The 21,591-nt window shown below is 45.2% G+C and overlaps 1 protein-coding gene across 11 annotated transcripts in view; it reads right to left on the bottom strand.

Moving 5' to 3' along the window:
• Positions 1 to 21,591, bottom strand: part of LOC121571092 (calcium/calmodulin-dependent protein kinase type II delta chain) — a 108,644-nt gene that overhangs the window by 45,291 nt on the left and 41,762 nt on the right. For all 11 annotated transcript variants that reach the window (XM_041882372.2, XM_041882370.2, XM_041882376.2 and 8 more), the window contains exons 3-4: positions 5,202 to 5,261; positions 1,542 to 1,596 (exon numbers count right to left, since the gene is read on the bottom strand). In XM_041882372.2, the coding sequence (XP_041738306.1) occupies positions 1,542 to 1,596; positions 5,202 to 5,261 (115 nt within the window). The remainder of the gene's footprint in view (positions 1 to 1,541; positions 1,597 to 5,201; positions 5,262 to 21,591) is intronic.

Genomic DNA, 21,591 nt, shown 5'->3' with positions numbered 1-21,591 from the left:
ATGTTTGACGGTGGGGATGGTGTTCTTGGGGTCATAGGCAGCATTCCTCCTCCTCCAAACACGGCGAATTGAGTTGATGCCAAAGAGCTCGATTTTGGTCTCATCTGACCACAACACTTTCACCCAGTTCTCCTCTGAATCATTCAGATGTTCATTGGCAAACTTCAGACGGGCCTGTATATGTGCTTTCTTGAGCAGGGGGACCTTGCGGGCACTGCAGGATTCCAGTCCTTCACGGCGTAGTGTGTTACCAATTGTTTTCTTGGTGACTATGGTCCCAGCTGCCTTGAGATCATTGACAAGATCCTCCCGTGTTGTTCTGGGCTGATTCCTCACCATTCTCATGATCATTGCAACTCCACGAGGTGAGATCTTGCATGGAGCCCCAGGCCGAGGGAGATTGACAGTTCTTTTGTGTTTCTTCCATTTGAGAATAATCGCACCAACTGTTGTCACCTTCTCACCAAGCTGCTTGGCGATGGTCTTGTAGCCCATTCCAGCTTTGTGTATGTCTGCAGTCTTGTCCCTGACATCCTTGGAGAGCTCTTTGGTCTTGGTCATGGTGGAGAGTTTGGAATCTGATTGATTGATTGCTTCTGTGGACAGGTGTCTTTTATACAGGTAACAAACTGAGATTAGGAGCACTCCCTTTAAGAGTGTGCTCCTAATCTCAGCTCGTTACCTCTATAAAAGACACCTGGGAGCCAGAAATCTTTCTGATTGAGAGGGGGTCAAATACTTATTTCCCTCATTAAAATGCAAATCAATTTCTAACATTTTATACATGCGTTTTTCTTGATTTTTTTGTTGTTATTCTGTCTCTCATTGTTCAAATAAACCTACAATTAAAATTATAGACTGATCATTTCTTTGTCAGTGGGCAAACGTACAAAATCAGCAGGGGATCAAATACTTTTTTCCCTCACTGTATGTTCATAGATAAACATCACTGACTCCTGTGTAGTGTCATATAATATAAATTCATACAAACAAAACCATTGAATAAGACAATTCTGTGAAAAAGCAGTGATGGAGAGAGTGTGTTTGGGGAGGACAGCAGGGGGAGTGAGGACATGAGACAGATGGAGGAGGACGACATCAGGGGAACATGCCCGCTGCTAATCTCCCATGATGCCCCACTGACAGGACAACACCGTCCTGTGATTGGCTCTGGTGGAAATGCTCACCAGCTTTGTTTACCTTACCTGAGCTGAGCTCATGCCCTGTGTGTGTGTGTGTGTGTGTGTGTGTGTGTGTGTGTGTGTGTGTGTGTGTGTGTGTATTTGAAGAGCCACACTATGTGTCTCTACAGTGATCAGATTCCTCCTCTTAATCTCTTCTAAATGTGGGTTAGAATGATTAACCCAATTAACCTATTAACTTTTTATGATGGTGGGTTATCCACCACTGGTTGGATGGTTGGGGTCGATGGTGGGTTATACACCACTGGTTGGATGGTTGGAGTCGATGGTGGGTTATACACCAATGGTTGGACGGTTGGGGTCGGAGGTGGGTTATATAGAAAGACACATTGTACTTACAAGTCAAAGACCAGGTAGTGGAATCCCTCCTCTGATATGCTGTCATGGAGCCTCACTGTGGGAGAGAGAGCGAGAGAGGGGAAGTGAGAGAAAGAGAGAGAGAGATATGGGAAGTGAGAGAGAGAGAGAGCGAGAGGGAAAGTGAGAGAGAGAGAGAAAATAAAAGTCTGATTAGAAATGATGCCCTTCAGACGAAACCATTTAGTCATCCAGTCTGTGTGTGTAGTCCGCTGCTTGGCTGTGTGCCTGCGTGACTGTGTGTGTGTGTGTGTGTGTGTGTGTGTGTGTGTGTGTGTGTGTGTGTGTGTGTGTAGTGTGTGTGCCTGCGTGACTGTGTGTGTGTGTGTGTGTGTGTGTGTGTGTGTGTGTGTGTGTAGTGTGTGTGCCTGCGTGACTGTGTGTTTGTGCCCGGCAGGCAGGCAAAGAAAAAAGTCAGTGAGGAAGAGAAACTCATCCATTACACAAATGACCCTGATTTAAACGTCCTCACTCCTGCCTGACTCAATTCAATTGAATCCATAATAAACCTCGGAGGCCATACAAACTCCCCATTCATCTTACTGAGACACAGAACACAATACAGCAGCTTTTACATCAATGGAAATACACATCCCAAACTTCTTCAATGGATATTTCCTTTTATGTGTCAGGAGACGTCTTGTTGATGTATTGTACGATATCATCCCGCTTCCCAACACCTCAATCAATTCTAAATGCTTAACCACATAAATATCACGTCCTATAGTGTACAGAACGTTTCTATACGACTGTGACACATAATACAGGACGTATAAATACATGTTTCCTGTTGAAATGTGAACCTGCTGAGAGCTCAGTGAACTGTATTTGGAGCAGTCTGCCTTGATACATGTCATTCTATAACCGCGATGTCCTACAGCATCTTAATGCCAAATCCTGGTAAGGGCTATGCAGGCAACAACCACCATCAGGCATTACTGTGTTTCAATTGGTCAGCAGGACAGGTCCAATGGTCAACCGGCCCAGACAAGTCTTTGTTCTATTCTTAGGCTTTTGGGTCTCTGAACATGTGTCACACACCCAGCTATTTGGGCCTGATCCTCTGCACAGATGAACATAACCATTGGAGAGGGACGACCATCAGGAGACCTTGCCATGGTTGATATGTTAGGTTCATATGGTACAACCAATTAGCCAGCCATCAGTGTAATTAACACACAAGAGGAAAACCACTTCCCTGGGTGATATTATACAGATGGATGGCAGTAACTGACCTTCAGAATGGAGGAAGGGAGAGAGAGAGATGGGGGAGAGAGACGGGGGAGAGAGACGGGAAAAGGGTAAGGTAAAGAGGTCAGGGAAAAATAAAATAGCCCTATGAGGATACATTATGAAACCTGACAGATTATTTAGATACGTAGCATTATAACTCAATAGACAGGACAGTAATCCATCATGCTAGGCATTCCTGTTACCCTGCATTCCTGTTACCCTGGTCCTCTGTAGCTCAGCTGGTAGAGCACGGCGCTTGTAAAGCCAAGGTAGTGGGTTCGATCCCCGGGACCACCCATACACAAAATGTATGCACGCATGACTGTAAATCGCTTTGGATAAAAGCGTCTGCTAAATGGCATATTATTATTATTCCTGTTATCCTGCATTCCTGTTAGATCTGACATTTAATCTTGATGGTTGTACAGTCGTCTCAAATAAAACTGAAGGACCTCTGTGTTACTCTGGACCCTGATATCTCTTTTGATGAACATATCAAGAATATTTCAAGGCTTGAAAGTTTTTGTCCAAAATGTATGCTGAAAAGATCATCCATGCTATTGTCATTTCTAGATTAGACTACTGCAATGCTCTACTCTCCGGCTACCTGGATAACGAACTAAATAAACTTTAGTTAGTGCTAAACACGGCTGCTAGAATCTGGACTAGAACCCCAAAAATATATAATATTACTCCAGTGCTAGCCTCTAGCTTCCTGTTAAGGCTAGGGCTGATTTCAAGGTTTTACTGCTAACCTACAAAGCATTACATGGACCTGCTCCTACCTCTCTCTCAGATTTGGTCCTTCTGTACATACCTACACCTACGCTACGGTCACAAGACGCAGGCCTCTTTATTGTTCCTATAATTTCTAAGTAAATAGCTGGAGGCAGGGCTTTCTCCTATAGAGCTACATTTTGATGGAATGGTCTGCCTGTCCATGTGAGAGACGCAGACTCGGTCATGACCTTTAAGTCTTTACTGAAGACTCATCTCTTCAGTAGGTGCTATGATTGAGTGTAGCCTTGCCCAGTGACGAACCGCCCTTGCTGTCTCTGCCTGGCCGGCTCCCCTCTCTCCAGTGGGATTCTCTGCCTCTGACCCTATTACGGGGACTAAGTCACTGGCTTACTAGTGCTCTTCCATGCCGTCCCTAAGAGGGGTGCGTCATGTCGTGCCAGGCTTTTTTCGCTATACACGACTTGAGTGGTTTGAGTCACTGACGTGATCTTCCTGTCCGGTCTTGCGTCCCCTCGGGCTTGTGCGCTGGAGGAGATCTTCGTGGGCTATATTCAGCCTTGTCTCAGGGTAGCAAGTTGGTGGTCTGTTGATATCCCTCTAGTGGTGTGGGGGCTGTGCTTTGGCAAAGTGGGTGGGTTATATATCCTGCCTGGTTGGCCCTGTCCGGACAGGGCCACAGTGTCCCCCAACTCCCCCTGTCTCAGTCTCCAGTATCTATGCTGCAATAGTCTATGTGCCTGGGGGCTAGGGTCAGTCTGTCCTATCTGGTGTATTTCTCCTGTCTTATCTGGTGTCCTGTAATAATAATAGCTCCAGGACTGAGGTATAGACACATGGCCACCCAAACCACACTCTTCCTCCAATGGTCTCTCACGTTTTATCGCCAAGTCTTCTCATCGACAACAGACAAACATAATAACCCCCTATCATCGTCTCGTTCTTCCGCCCCCTCATCCTTCTCTTCTCGGCAAAGAACAAACAGTGGGAGTGATGGAAGAGAGAAACCACCCAGTGTGGTCTTAATTACAGTGGCTTGGCCTCCGTGGGTCCCTTGGCAGCACGCAAGGGACTGGGGGAACGTGGGCGAGTTCTGGTATTTAACAGACATTCAAGAGACGACAACGCTTATTTACCCAGGATCCACTTCAAAATGGCTTTGGGCGTATCAAGGTTGTTTGCCTTCAATACGGGGATAGTCTACAGGGAAGTGTTTAGAGTGTGTGGAGGATTCATCCGGGTGACTTCCCTGAGGCGTGAGATATCTTGGGGACGGACACATTGCTTTTTTGACATGCAAAAGGCTGCTCCTTTCTAACTCTTTTTCTTAGCCATGGATGATGGTAACAGTTTCCCTGGCACAGTGAGCTGGCCAGGACTGAGACAGACGGTCTGTCTGTGTGTGTGTGGGCGCGCGTATTTTGGCATAACAGTGTGATTGTCTTACTGCTGCCAGTGAAGGGCCAGCTGGCACATTCACCAGAAAGAGGAGAGGGAAGAGGTTAAAGGTGAAGGAGAGGGAAGAGGTTAAAGGTGAAGGAGAGGGAAGAGGTTAAAAAGGTCAGGGACAGGGAAGTGGAGGACACGAGCAAGTGAGGAACTGAAGGTGGTACACTGATTCACAGATGTTAGACTTCACAGAAATATGCCTTCCTACGGCATTTGACTTACCGATATTAGGGTGCTTGAGCAGACGACAAATCCTGGCCTCTCTCTCCAGCTTCTGGTGATCTATAGGAGAGACACAAAACAGAAACCATCAGTCTGAGGCACACACACACACACCCTTAACCCCTAGGGCTGTGGCATTCCCTCACCTTGTAGTTAGGGAGTTAGTGTTATCTTCTCTTGGGTTGTAAGACAAGAAGCCTGATCCTGTTCTACTCTGGTTTTCCCATAACTGTGACCACGCTAACTGTGACCACGCTAACTGTGACCACGCTAAAAGGTATTCCATGTTGTTTCCATGTTCCATTCCCAGACGCCAACGAACCGTAAATGTTACGCAATGCCAAAAGTAAAAACTGGTTCATAATCTGTAAATCCAGTACGGTCAGATTACAGTCTAGTTTCCTGATACCAGAGTAATTGCTACAATACTACAGTAAATCACATCACTTTCACCTCACTGCTGAATGAGATGAAGATGAATGTCATCATAACTTCACAATCCAACACGATCCTTTAGGAACTAGATAAATGGTCAGTGAATGGAACTGAATGAACTGATTGGAACAGTAGTCTTATGTACTCTCTGAGCATTACACACAAACACAATGGACGGATATCGTTGCTCTGTATTCACCTTTACCCTTGTTCCTTTGTTTTCGTGTTTTGATCATTTATCAGGTGTCTAAGAATGGAGATACTGGTGCCAGTGAACTTGGCGCTCCACTGTGAAATCTTGTTCCCCCACTTCTGGGAAGAGTAATGTGAGCATACACATCTGGTGAGCTCATCTAGACAGAGTATTTACACACTGTTTATATTCATGTCTCATCATGCTGCCAACAGGATATCAGATCACTGCAACACAGGACTTTTCAACGACCACTTTGTAATAATAGCACTTACATGTGTGAATTAAATGGGACGTGAGTTAATTGACATGTCACGATCAAGAGCTATTCAGTTCAACACGATACTGGTGTCCAACGGAGTCCAATCAACTGGTTCCCCAGCTGTTACCCCAGGGAACAATCTCATTTATTAAAGAGCACGTATTTGAAAACCACTTAGAAAACATTGAACTTCATCAAGGTTATTCACTACTGCAACGCCACAGCGAAGCAGGACTCCAATTCCTCCAGGTGTTGCTTTCATCTTTCAAGTGGCCAACCGCTGCGACCAGTGAATTATTTAGCATTAATAAATTCAGCCGACAGAACCAGGAAATTAACCAAATTTAAAGTTTAACACGGCGTGTCCTTCACAGATAACTCAAGTGGTCTGACAAAAGTTGAGAAGGAAAATATCCACCTGGTAGCTCTGAAACCAAGACGAGAGCTCATTTTGAATTCAACTGAAGATAGATGCGCCAAAGCACCCCAGCTTGAATAATTAATGACGGACGTGTTGCCCGCAAGAATGCTGGATTATTAATGTTTGATAAACAATCTGGCATAACGACTAAAGGTTACCTGGGGGACGCTGTGTGAGTGAGTCAGAGGTAGACTGCAGAGCGTTTGGGACTAAAGGTTACCTCAGGGACGCTGTGTGAGTGAGTCAGAGGTAGACTGCAGAGCGTTTGGGACTAAAGGTTACCTGAGCGATGCTGTGTGAGTGAGTCAGAGGTAGACTGCAGAGCGTTTGGGACTAAAGGTTACCTCAGGGACGCTGTGTGAGTGAGTCAGAGGTAGACTGCAGAGCGTTTGGGACTAAAGGTTACCTGAGCGATGCTGTGTGAGTGAGTCAGAGGTAGACTGCAGAGCGTTTGGGACTAAAGGTTACCTGACGGATGCTGTGTGAGTGAGTCAGACTGCAGAGCGTTTGGGACTAAAGGTTACCTCAGGGACGCTGTGTGAGTGAGTCAGAGGTAGACTGCAGAGCGTTTGGGACTAAAGGTTACCTGAGCGATGCTGTGTGAGTGAGTCAGAGGTAGACTGCAGAGCGTTTGGGACTAAAGGTTACCTGAGGGATGCTGTGTGAGTGAGTCAGAGGTAGACTGCAGAGCGTTTGGGACTAAAGGTTACCTGAGCGATGCTGTGTGAGTGAGTCAGAGGTAGACTGCAGAGCGTTTGGGACTAAAGGTTACTTGGGGGATGCTGTGTGAGTGAGTCAGAGGTAGACTGCAGAGCGTTTGGGACTAAAGGTTACCTGAGCGATGCTGTGTGAGTGAGTCAGAGGTAGACTGCAGAGCGTTTGGGACTAAAGGTTACCTGAGCGATGCTGTGTGAGTGAGTCAGAGGTAGACTGCAGAGCGTTTGGGACTAAAGGTTACCTGAGCGATGCTGTGTGAGTGAGTCAGAGGTAGACTGCAGAGCGTTTGGGACTAAAGGTTACCTGAGCGATGCTGTGTGAGTGAGTCAGAGGTAGACTGCAGAGCGTTTGGGACTAAAGGTTACCTGAGCGATGCTGTGTGAGTGAGTCAGAGGTAGACTGCAGAGCGTTTGGGACTAAAGGTTACCTGAGCGATGCTGTGTGAGTGAGTCAGAGGTAGACTGCAGAGCGTTTGGGACTAAAGGTTACCTGAGCGATGCTGTGTGAGTGAGTCAGAGGTAGACTGCAGAGCGTTTGGGACTAAAGGTTACCTGATGGATGCTGTGTGAGTTAGTCAGAGGTAGACTGCAGAGCGTTTGGGACTAAAGGTTAGGAAAGCGCAGGGGGTTCTGAATAAATAAAATGTCAGGGTACGGGGCCTGAATGTTTACGTTACATGTAGGCAGGGTTGGGGTCAATTCTATGTAAATTCCAGTCAATTCAGAAAGTAAACCAAATTACAATTCAAAACTGTCCTCATTGAAAAGCATTGAAGAGAACTGAAAATTGAATTTCAGTGTACTTCCTGAATTGACTGGAATTAAAATAGAATTGACTCCAACCCTGTAGGTAGGCCACTGTCAAATCAAATCACATTTCATTTATTTGTCACATGCGCCGAATACAACAGGTGTAGACCTTACCGTGAAATGCTTACTTACAAGCCCTTAACCAACAATGCAGTTCAAGAAATAGAGTTAAGAAAATATATACTAAATAAACTAAAGTATAAAATAAAAAGTAACAATAAAATAACAATGCTATATAAAGGGGGTACCGGTACCGAGTCAATGTGCGGGGGTACAGGTTAGTCGAGGTAATTTGTACATGTAGGTAGGGGTACAGTGACTATGCATAGATAATAAACAGCGAGTAGCAGCAGTGTAAAAACAACATGTGCAGAGTTGAAGATGCCCTTTCTTGCTGTGACATTTGAAATGTAAAGTAAAGTGAATAAAGAAAGTGGTTCAGGTTAGATACATGTGTTGTGTTGTGTTCGGTGTATCCATGGGGAATTCCATAGGCAATTCTATAGGGGGTGCACTCTCATCTTTCACCTGTAGAGTGCACTCAATGGTTCAGAACAGGTGGACAGGTATTAGGAGAGTGTGTGCCTGGGTCAATGACCAAATCCTCATCAATCCTCTTGGTTAATGCCAGATCAATGCTACAGATATGTCAGTGTGTCTATGTGTGCCTGGGTCTCATCTGAGCCACAATGGACAATGCCTGATCCATTGTGGGATTTTTCTACAGACCACATGCTATTTTTAGGACCTATGATGCATTTGTGCATCTCTAATCCACCGTCAGCCGTGAACTTCACCGGGCCCAGAAGCTTTCCCATCCAATCTGACTATAAAACACCATAATCCCATACACACCAATCGGATGCCTTTTCATAGCATCCACATATCCATTTCTCCAATCAGGTTTGCTTTTACAGGCCTGTAATCTGTGCTCCTCCAATCAGATGTGCTATTCCACGGTTGTAATCCCTGCTACTTGAGCCAGATGTGATGCAGGGTAGCCTCGCTAATGATTTCTCCAATCACGTCTTGTTTTACAAAAGTCTAATCCCAATCGCACCAATCAGATCTGCTTTTACAGGGCGGTAATCCCGATATCCGGGCGGATTTTGGCATGCTCCCATTATCTCCCGTCGCCACCTTTCTCATCCCCAGGTGGCATTCTCCTAATCTGTGACATAAAAAGAATTTAGAGAGTGTGAGTGCTGCATTAGGGCAACCTCAACCATCCTCCCAGTCTTCTTCTTCTTCTTCTTCTTCTTCTGACCCCATTCTGTTCCATACACCTTTAGTGAGTATCTCTAGTGTGAGGATAATTGAATTCACTGTGTTATGGTAGTCCATTTACATTTCCGACATGGGGATTCCAATTGACCTACACAGAGAGACCATGTAAACGTCAATGTTTTTTCCACAAACATATGACAATAACATGATTTACAAGTTCACAAACTTGAAACCCCTATGTAGTTCATCAATCCGACTGCCATAAATGATCATGTCAATCAGATGATCCAATTGGTCTGCAGCGTCATAAAACGTGACACACAAAGAGCCGGACTCCTCATCTTTCTCTCATTAACAGCTCCAGGTGGAGGGATTTTAAACATTAGCAACACAACTAAAACAGTGTGGTGTGATTCACTCCGGAGCTGACCTATTTAACGTCAGTCAGCCCCAGATGAGCGGAGAGCGAGACAGAGAGAGAGAGAGAGAATGCTGTCAGGCCTAAGAAACAGGGGCAGGCAGCAGCTATTTTCACTACAATCAACCCCCTCCTCTGTCACTGACATGATGGAAATCTAGCACATCTGGTCCCGCTGCCGCCCTCAGGTCCAGTCGATTCTCAGTCCCCAAAGCCTTGAAAAGGCCAATTTATCGGTGTCTTGACCTGTCAGTATCATTAAAAGAGCATTCCCCTCATGCCATTCCTTCCCTACCTGTTGCTGCAGAGCTAGGCTGAAGGTTTGTGTTTGCGATAGTGGAAGGAAGCACAATGGTGACGAGCTGGGTACAGCATCTTCTTAAAAGTTTCAGGAGAAAATGAATGGGACCAGGATTCACCCACCCCACTTCCTCTCCTCCTCTTTCCCTCGTTCCTCTCCTTCTTTCGGCCTTGGCAGCACAGCCAGACTGATTTAAATAGGGAGCCAATTATTTAATGAGACAGGCAGCGAGAAGAATAAAACATAAAAAATAAAAACAGCTCATCATGAAACGCGAGAGATTAAGCTTTAAAAAATAAAAATAAAAAAGAGTGAACGAGTGCAAGTCAACCTGAATGTATCAGAGAATCCTGGGTAGTCCCTCATTAGAAGACCGCTTCAAAAGCAGACTGGTCCATTAAAATAAAATGGCCCACTGTTTATCGCAAGAAGACGTTGTCTTTACAGCACTTTGTAAGAGAAACCGATGCCATAACTCATTTTTTTTCCCAATCTGGGAGGTAAACTCAAAGTATTCAATAATTTCGCTGTGTATTTCAGATGGAATCAAGGCATTACAATGTGCCAAAGGCCACCAAAATAGAGCAAAAATGCTTAACCCGGGGGTGCAAGCCCCCCTGGACCCGCCTGGCCCTGGGGATCCTGGCGGTCTACTTTTTCTACACAGCCACACGAAGTCGGGCATTTCCCCCTAAAGCCCAGAGGCTAGCTCCAGATAGCCGGGCACTGGAGCGGGCACACCCCTAGCCTCATGATACGGTCATGATGACTCGGTGATGAGGTGAGTGTTTCTATGACAATGTGCTGTTCATCCCAGTGTGTGACATCAGAGAAGCCTAAGACCCTGTGTTGCAGATCCATCCGCTGGCCGCTCTACAGCTCACGCAGACATTATCATCATTATTCATTATTATCAGCAATATTCATCTGTGCAGCAGATTTTACAGACCCCGGAAGACCAACAGCAATGATGTGATGAGACCAGAGTCACTGTAAAGGAGAGAATCTGACAGATAGAGAATCCCCATCAGAACACAGACATTACAGAGATACAGAATGTAAATCCCCCATCAGAACACAGAGACATTACAGAGATACAGAATGTAAATCCCCCATCAGAACACAGACATTACAGAGATACAGAATGTAAATCCCCCATCAGAACACAGAGACATTACAGAGATACAGAATGTAAATCCCCCATCAGAACACAGAGACATTACAGAGATCCAGAATGGTCAGTTCTGCATGCACAACACGATGCCCAGTGCAACCTACGGTCCTTGTTATGACAGCCCATTGGACAAAAACAACGATGACTGGAGGTGTGTGCGCACACACACACACACACACACACACACACACAAAGGACTGGAGAGGGGGGAGTGAAGTTGGGGTCCGTATATAGTGTGCCTGTCAAATGACTCAACTGAATATGGAGAGGAACAGACTTTGCTAGTGTGTGTGTGTGTGTGTGTGTGTGTGTGTGTGTGTGTGTGTGTGTGTGTGTGTGTGTGTGTGTTGTCTTACTCAACAAACTCTCGGCCCTTGACAGGAACAGTGAGTCAGTGCACATGTCGCTGTAATGCCAATGTGTGTGTATTTGTTTGTGCGTGTGTGTGTGTGTGTGTCTCCTTTCTCTCTCCCCCTCTCCCTCCACTTCAGGACCCTTCATCTCCTCAAAAAGGGTCTGATTCCCAGAGGCAAGACAGTCTGCTACACTGTTCACTGACAGTCTCTCTCAGAAAAAACCCACTGTCAGACATAGGCCCTGAGGACATCCAGGATAAATTAACACAGCCTTCTTAACGCAACACTACCCTGCCTACTATCCAACACAATAGCAGCATTACAGTGCATTCGGAAAGTATTCAGACCCCTTTTCCACATTTTGTTACGTTACAGCCATATTCTAAAATGGATTTAAAAAATGCAATCTACACACAATACCCCATAATGACAAAGCGAAAACAGGAATTGGAGAAACTCACCAAAATACATGTGTGCCAAGCTTGTAGCGTCATACCCAAAAACACTTGAGGCTGTAATCGCTGCAAAAGGTGCTTCAACAAAGTACTGAGTAAAGGGTCTGAATACTGCAGGGTTTTTTATATTTATAAAATGTGCTAAAATTTCTAAAAACCTGTTATTGCTTTGTCATTATGGGGTATTGTGTGTAGATTGATGAGGGGGATTTTAAAAAATAAATAAATTTTAGAATAAGGCTGTAACGTAACAAAACATGGGAAAAGTCAAGGGGTCTGAATACTTTCCGAATGCACTGTAGACCTACAGGCATATACAACACTCTGTAATTACCATAATGACAAAGATGGAGGATGTATTAAGGCTACAGGCACGTAGACTGTTTTTCTATATTCATCATCATACTGATGGCAAAACTAAGTGTGTACTAATACCACAGAATGTCCGTGGGGAAATATTATGCAAAAAAAGATGTCAACCTGTTTCAGGCAGAGAGAAAGATGTGGACACACACAGCTTTGAATAAAAAACAAATGTGTTCAAAAAAGAGGAGATGGAGGGATGGAGGGGGAGCGAGGTAGAAAGCAGTCAAATATCCTGTCTGGAAATGGTTTGTGAGTGGGTAAATAAATGAGCAAATGAGTGATTGAATGTATGAATTAATGAACTAATTATTCATGAATGAACATTTGAAAATGAAAATGCAGCAGTATGTTATGTAAGAGGCTGCATTTGTGTCTGTAGCAGCTGCAGGAACGGCCCTTTCCCCAGTCACGTATTCAGGCATGAGAGCCGTCCCCAGTCACGTAGGGCGGCAGGTAGCTTAGTGGTTAAGAGCGTTGTGCCAGTAACCGAAAGGTCGCTGGTTCTAATCCCCAAGCAGACTAGGTGAAAAATCTGTCGATGTGCCCTTGAGCAAGGAACTTAACCCTAATTGCTCCTGTAAGTCGCTCTGGATAAGAGCGTCAGCTAAATTACCAATTATTTTTATTATTATTAATTATTATTATTATAATAATTACGTATACAGGCATGAGAGCCGTCCCCAGTCACGTATACAGGCATGAGAGCCGTCCCCAGTCACGTATACAGGCATGAGAGCCGTCCCCAGTCACGTATTCAGGCATGAGAGCCGTCCCTTGTTCAGTATTCAGGCATGAGAGCCGTCCCTTGTTCAGTATTCAGGCATGAGAGCCGTCCCCAGTCACGTATACAGGCATGAGAGCCGTCCCTTGTTCAGTATTCAGGCATGAGAGCCGTCCCTTGTTCAGTATTCAGGCATGAGAGCCGTCCCCAGTCACGTATACAGGCATGAGAGCCGTCCCTTGTTCAGTATTCAGGCATGAGAGCCGTCCCTTGTTCAGTATTCAGGCATGAGAGCCGTCCCCAGTCACGTATACAGGCATGAGAGCCTTCCCTTGTTCAGTATTCAGGCATGAGAGCCTTCCCTTGTTCAGTATTCAGGCATGAGAGCCATCCCTTGTTCAGTATTCAGGCATGAGAGCCTTCCCTTGTTCAGTATTCAGGCATGAGAGCCGTCCCTTGTTCAGTATTCAGCTCACACTCAGGTAGTCCATCTCAGTCGGGCCACCCCAGGCACAGACCCAGACAGACACTCAACAACAATCCTGCATCTGCTCCACACAATTAGCAGGCAGGCACGTACTAACACACCTGCCTAACCCACTTAAAAGCACACACATATGCTTGCACGCACACACACACAAACACGCTGCCTGGATGTGGCTAAAGCCCCAATCTCCCCTCCATTCTCCTAAAGACGATCTTCCTCTCTCATCAGCCTGAGCTCTGGCCCAAACCGTCACATCGACACAAACCACACAATGGCCAGAGCAGGAGACCAACTTTAACAAAAGACCACACGACACACTAGCAGTGCTGGCTGAAATATGGGAGCTGCGATAACACGCCATCAAAGCTCCTGACTCACTGCTTCTCTCGGCTGCGTTGCCAAGGCAGCGAAAATAAAGTGTTGCAAAGGGTGGTCCTTAAGTCCGACACTTCCACCTGAAACATGACAACAGGTATCAGAGAGGAAGAAAGAGAGAGAGAGAGGAGGAAGGAGAGAGAAAGAGGAGACGGGAAGAGAGGCAAAGAAAGACGAATAAAAAAGGTGGACAGAGAGAGAGAGAGAGAGAGAGAGAGAGAGAAAAAGAGAGAAGTGGAGATACAAAAACTACAGCCCTATAAATCTGTTATTTTTTCCCAAAATTCAGTTTTCTCCGTTTTGTTTTTCCAGGTTTCCGTTTTGTTTCCCCCAGTTTTTTCAGGTTTTCACTATGAAAAAAATAAAATTCTAATAGAAAAAAATAAAATACATTGGATACTCTAAGTCCACAACAATGCTTAAACCACATCAAGAAACCAATTTTGAGATCTGGGAAAAATCATTTTGGGTGTAATAACCCTTCACACCAGCCAGAGACCGTTATTTGCTTAGCAGTGTTTCTGTAGCGATCACGTGACTGCAGAGATTGCAAAACAAATGGCCACTGGATTGACACAAATAATCTCTATCATTCTGCCAGGTAGGCATAGGCTACTTTGTGGTTAATATTTAATTGAGAAGGTTTTTGGGAAAGCCTTTCCATCCAACAACAGACAGTTATCATTAGCATTAGCATTCATTGCTAACGGCTACACAGAGTGTAGACCAGATATACAAGCGCCACACTACACACAGACTCATGTCTTATGATTAACTTGGGCAAATTAATGCATTTTCTAATGAGTTCAATACATTTTAGAATTTTGTTGAATTCTGTTTTAATGTCTGAATTCTGCGATTCTGTCCGCATTGTCTGCCATACAGATTCTATAGGGCCCTGCAATAAGCACCATCAGAATAACTACTGCATTCAGTGAGGACTGAAATATCCACCACCGGGAACAAAACAATAAAAAGGTGTGAGAGAGAAGACACAGACAGGAATGAAAGAAATGACTGACAGAAAGGGAAAGAGACAGCCAGTGAAGAGCAAGAGACTAAGATCAGCTGCAACAGTGGACAGACACAGAGACAGACAGAAAATGTTATAAATAGATAAAGAAAGACCGAAATAGACAAATGAAACAGAGAGAGGCAGAGAGAGAGAGAGAGAGGCAGAGAGAGAGAGGCAGAGAGAGAGAGGCAGAGAGAGAGGCAGAGAGAGATGCAGAGAAAGAGAGAGCGAGAGAGAGAGAGCGAGACAGAGCGAGAGGCAGAGAGAGATGCAGAGAGAGATGCAGAGAGAGACAGAAAGCGAAAGAGCGAGAGAGACAGCGAAAGAGAGAGAGAGAGAGAAAGAGTGAGAGACAGAGAGAGAGAGCGAAAGAGCGAGAGAGCGAGACAGCGAGAGTGAGAGAGAGAGACAGCGAAAGAGCGAGAGAGAGACAGCGAAAGAGCGAGAGAGAGACAGCGAAAGAGGGAGAGAGAGAGAGAGACAGCGAGAGAGACAGCGAGAGAGAGAGAGAGACAGCGAGAGAGAGAGAGCGAGAGAGAGAGAGACAGCGAAAGAGCGAGAGAGAGACAGCGAAAGAGCGAGAGAGAGAGAGAGACAGCGAGCGAGAGAGAGAGAGACAGCGAGCGAGAGAGAGAGAGACAGCGAGCGAGAGAGAGAGACAGCGAAAGAGAGAGAGAGAACAGCGAAAGAGAGAGAGAGACAGCGAAAGAGAGAGAGAGACAGCGAAAGAGAGAGACAGCGAAAAAGAGAGAGACAGCGAAAGAGAGCGAGAGAGAGAGACAGCGAGAGAGAGAGAGACCGCGAAAGAGAGCGAAAGAAAGAGAGAGAGAGAGACAGAGAGAGAGACAGAAAGCGAAAGAGCGAGAGAGAAAGAGAGACAGAGAGAGACAGCGAAAGAGAGAGAGACAGCGAAAGAGAGAGACAGCGAAAGAGAGAGACAGCGAGAGAGAGAGAGAGACCGCGAAAGAGAGCGAAAGAAAGAGAGACAGAGAGAGAGACAGAATGCGAAAGAGCGAAAGAGAAAGAGAGAGACAGAGAGAGACAGCGAAAAAGCAAGAGAGAGAGACAGCGAAAGAGAGAGAGAGAGAGACAGCGAAAGAGAGAGAGAGAGAGACAGCGAAAGAGAGAGAGAGACAGCGAAAGAAAGAGAGAGAGACAGAGAGAGAGACAGCGAAAGAGAGAGAGAGAGAGACAGCGAAAGAGAGAGAGACAGCGAGAGAGAGAGACAGCGAAAGAGAGAGAGAGACAGCGAAAGAGAGAGAGAGAGCGAAAGAGAGAGAGAGAGCGAAAGAGAGAGAGAGAGAGACAGAGAGAGAGACAGAATGCGAAAGAGCGAGAAAGAGAGAGAGACAGAGAGACAGCGAAAGAGAGAGAGAGAGACAGCGAAAGAGAGAGAGACAGCGAAAGAGAGAGAGAGAGACAGCGAGAGAGAGAGATAGCGAAAGAAAGAGAGACAGAGAGAGAGACAGAATGCGAAAGAGCGAGAGAGACAGAGAGAGAGCGAGAGAGACAGCGAAAGAGCGAGATAGACAGCGAAAGAGAAAGAGAGAGAGAGAGAGAGACAGACAGACAGACAGAGACAGCGAAAGAGAGAGAGAGAGACAGCGAGAGAGAGAGAGACAGACAGACACAGCGAAAGAGAGAGAGAGAGAGACAGCGAGAGAGAGAGATAGCAAAAGAAAGAGAGACAGAGAGAGAGACAGAATGCGAAAGAGCGAGAGAGACAGAGGGAGGGAGAGAGAGACAGAGAGAGAGCGAGAGAGACAGCGAAAGAGAGAGAGACAGACAGACAGAGAGAGACAGCGAAAGAGAGAGAGACAGACAGAGACAGCGAAAGAGAGAGAGAGAGAGAGAGAGAGAGAGAGAGAGAGAGAGAGAGAGAGAGAGACAGACAGACAGACAGACAGACAGCGAAAGAGAGAGAGAGAGACAGCGAGAGAGAGAGATAGCGAAAGAAAGAGAGACAGAGAGAGACAGAATGCGAAAGAGCGAGAGAGACAGAGGGAGGGAGAGAGAGACAGAGAGAGAGACAGAGAGAGAGACAGAGAGAGAGACAGCGAAAGAGAGAGAGAGAGACAGCGAAAGAGCGAGAGAGAGAGAGAGAGAGAGAGAGAGAGAGAGAGAGAGAGACAGACAGAGAGAGACAGAGGGAGAAATGGAGGGAGAGTGCTGTGTGGCAGCCTCAGGGCTCTAAAATAGCTTTGGCAGGAATAGAGAGATGTGGGCAGCAGTGTATGATGGAGATTAGACCCCATCAGAAACCCCAGCGTGAGAGGAACACACACAGATTTACACAGACACAAATGAGAGGGGTAAAATAATAGTTCAGGTGTAAAAGCCTTCATACCCAGTAGCTATGGAGGAGGAGGAGGAGTGCACTGAGGTTTGGGTATTGTACTGTTGTCTGTAACGGACTGATGATTTTCAGTGCCAACACACCACAGACATCCACAGTGATCATAGCTGTGTTCCTGTTAGCTAATGCTGACTGCTAACACAGAATACAGAACAGCTACAGTAATCATCATTTATTTTTTTTTATTTCACCTTTATTTAACCAGGTAAGCCAGTTGAGAACAGGTTCTCATTTACAACTGCGACCTGGCCAAGATAAAGCAAAGCAGTGCAATAAAAACAACACAGAGTTACATATGGGGTAAAAAACATAAAGTCAAAAATACAACAGAAAATATATATACAGTGTGTGCAAATGTAGCAAGTTATGGAGGTAAGGCAATAAATAGGCTATAGTTCAAAATAATTACAATAGTATTAACACTGGAATGCTAGATGTGCAAGAGATTATGTGCAAATAGAGATACTGGGGTGCAAAATCATCACTGTTTAAAAGACATTAGTTCGACATAAAAGCCAAGTGCTTGGAGGTGAAGAAGTACTTTAAGGCGACATAAAGAATCATATTTCACACAGACACACACTGGTGATTCATGCTGGTATGTAACACAAGACCTACTGTGTGTGATAAGATCTCACAGGCCTCCAGGGAAAGCCACACGCATGAGCGGTTTCAAGAGAGGGACATAACACAAACACCAGGCATAGCCTTGAAATACAATGAAAGCACAACTTGTTGTGTACAGTTCAAGTTATTTTCATTGTAAATAGTAGGGCTGGGACGATACCAGTATCGTGATACTCGTTAGTATCGTGGCAAGGAAACAAAACACGAAGCGGATTTAACTTCTTTAGGAAAACAGTCCAATTTCTTTATTTTCCAAGCTATAGCAGTAGGGTTGTAAAGGGAGGGTATTTTACTGGAAATGTTTACCAGTAAACTATCAGAATTGTTGTATCTTTCAAGGATTTTATGTAATCTATCACAAGACATCTAGTAGCCCTTTTGTGTACTTCAGATTATCACAGGTGTCTGTAATTATATCTGGCCCCCTCACTGGCCTTATCACATATACAATAATTAAAGTATGACTGCTATCATCAACATTATGCTTGTAGAGTAAAGGATGGCTCAGTGTAGACGTGACAGCTAGAGGCACTGTGAAAACAGTGACACCTCGTCTCAGTGATCAAGGCAACACGCTCGTGATTTGGGTCCAGCTTTAGAGGCAGAATACCCACAATGCTGCACGGTGTCTCGCCACTGTATGGTGTGAAAACACTGCGTTCTGAGCATCACGTGCCAATGACATCACCCTATTGCAGAGCTGTGATCATGAAAACAAAATGAAATGATGGCACACATGACATAGACTGTAAAAGCAGACACAGACCTGTTTTAGATCATCTGCTCTCAAGGGACATTTAGTGTGATTGGCCAGGCGTGACTTGGATACCTTGGTTTTTTAAATTTATCTTGTGAAAAAGGTTTTCATTACTGAATACAATATTTTCCTTGATAGCTCAATGTCAGTCAGAACCAGGGAGAGACGGAGACCAGATGTATTCATTATACAGCACACTTGTCTCTCTACAGTAGGTATTATGCCCTCTCTAACAGCCGCCCCACTGTTAGGCCTATAGCCGTCGACAGTAGAAGGCTCCCAGCTGGTCCTGTCAGGAAACAGCGAGATTCCAATAAGAGTTAAAACTTCAATAGATTCTCAATGCCCTGTATTGGCTAGGAAAATATACAGTGTTTACAACACCTATAACCAATCCTGTGAAATATTACTGCTGCTCTTTAAGTGAAACTCCATTGGCAGTGCACCACATAATGATGACATGGTATTAACCTCATTACACAGGGTAAGTTAACTGATCATGAGCAACTTACCCTATTCAAGCGCAGAAACCACAGTACACCTTGTCATATCCGACAGGGACAGACATCCCTCCGTTCTCGTTCGTGACTAATGGTGTCAGTGGTGGGATTTACAGTGGGGGAAAAAAAGTATTTAGTCAGCCACCAATTGTGCAAGTTCTCCCACTTAAAAAGATGAGAGAGGCCTGTAATTTTCATCATAGGTACACATCAACTATGACAGACAAATTGAGAATTTTTTTTCTCCAGAAAATCACATTGTAGGATTTTTAATGAATTTATTTGCAAATTATGGTGGAAAATAAGTATTTGGTCACCTACAAACAAGCAAGATGTCTGGCTCTCACAGACCTGTAACTTCTTCTTTAAGAGGCTCCTCTGTCCTCCACTCGTTACCTGTATTAATGGCACCTGTTTGAACTTGTTATCAGTATAAAAGACACCTGTCCACAACCTCAAACAGTCACACTCCAAACTCCACTATGGCCAAGACCAAAGAGCTGTCAAAGGACACCAGAAACAAAATTGTAGACCTGCACCAGGCTGGGAAGACTGAATCTGCAATAGGTAAGCAGCTTGGTTTGAAGAAATCAACTGTGGGAGCAATTATTAGGAAATGGAAGACATACAAGACCACTGATAATCTCCCTCGATCTGGGGCTCCACGCAAGATCTCACCCCGTGGGGTCGAAATGATCACAAGAACGGTGAGCAAAAATCCCAGAACCACACGGGGGGACCTAGTGAATGACCTGCAGAGAGCCAAAGTACCAAAGCCTACCAGGGACCAAAGTAACAAAGCCTACCATCAGTAACACACTACGCCGCCAGGGACTCAAATCCTTCAGTGCCAGACATGTCCCCCTGCTTAAGCCAGTACATGTTCAGGCCCGTCTGAAGTTTGCTAGAGTGCATTTGGATGATCCAGAAGAGGATTGGGAGAATGTCATATGGTCAGATGAAACCAAAATATAACTTTTTGGTAAAAACTCAACTCGTTGTGTTTGGAGGACAAAGAATGCCGAGTTGCATCCAAAGAACACCATACCTACTGTGAAGCATGGGGGTGGAAACATCATGCTTTGGGGCTGTTTTTCTGCAAAGGGACCAGGACGACTGATCCGTGTAAAGGAATGAGATTGAATGAAAAATGAGTTACATATGGGGTAAAAAAACAAAGTCAAAAAAATACAACAGAAAATATATATACAGTGTGTGCAAATGTAGCAAGTTATGGAGGTAAGGCAATACATAGGCTATAGTGCAAAATAATTACAATTAGTATTAACACTGGAATGATAGATGTGCAAGAGATTATGTGCAAATAGAGATACTGGGGTGCAAAAGAGCAAAATAAATAACAATATAGGGATGAGATAGTTGGGTGGGCTAATTTCAGATGGGCTGTGTACAGGTGCAGTGATCAGTAAGGTGCTCTGACAACTGATGCTTAAAGTTAGTGAGGGAGATAAGAGTCTCCAGCTTCAGAGATTTTTGCAATTCGTTCCAGTCATTGGCAGCAGAGAACTGGAAGGAATGGCGGCCAAAGGAGGTGTTGGCTTTGTGGATGACCAGTGAGATATACCTGCTGGAGCGCAGACTACGGGTGGGTGCTGCTATGGTGACCAATGAGCTAACATAAGGCGGGGATTTGCCTAGCAGTGATTTATAGATGGCCTGGAGCCAGTGGGTTTGACGACGAACATGTAGTGAGGACCAGCCAACAAGAGCGTACAGGTCACAGTGGTGGGTAGTGTATGGGGCTTTGGAGACAAAACGGATGGCACTGTGATATACTACATCCAATTTGCTGAGTAGAGTGTTGGAGGCTATTTTGTAAATGACATCGCCGAAGTCAAGGATCGGTAGGATAGTCAGTTTTACGAGGGCATGTTTGGCAGCATGAGTGAAGGAGGCTTTGTTGCGAAATAGGAAGCCGATTCTAGATTTAACTTTGGATTGGAGATTCTTAATGTGAGTCTGGAAGGAGAGTTTACAGTCTAACCAGACACCTAGGTATTTGTAGTTGTCCACATACTCTAGGTCAGACCCGTCGAGAGTAGTGATTCTAGTCGGGTGGGCGGGTGCCAGCAGCGTTCGATTGAAGAGCATGCATTTAGTTTTACTAGTGTTTAAGAGCAGTTGGAGGCTACTGAAGGAGTGTTGTATGGCATTGAAGCTCGTTTGGAGGTTTGTTAACACAGTGTCCAATGAAGGGCCAGATGTATACAAAATGGTGTCGTCTGCGTAGAGGTGGATCTGAGAGTCACCAGCAGTAAGAGCGACATCATTGATATACACGGAGAAAAGAGTCGGCCCAAGAATTGAACCCTGTGGCACACCCATTGAGACTGCCATAGTTCCAGACAACAGGCCCTCCGATTTGACACATTGAACTCTGAGAAGTAGTTGGTGAAC

Source organism: Coregonus clupeaformis, chromosome 8 (assembly GCF_020615455.1).
Source record: "Coregonus clupeaformis isolate EN_2021a chromosome 8, ASM2061545v1, whole genome shotgun sequence".
NCBI classification, from domain to species: domain Eukaryota; kingdom Metazoa; phylum Chordata; class Actinopteri; order Salmoniformes; family Salmonidae; genus Coregonus; species Coregonus clupeaformis.
The sequence above is the reverse complement of the archived record's forward strand: the minus strand, read 5'-3'. Positions and strand labels throughout refer to the sequence as shown.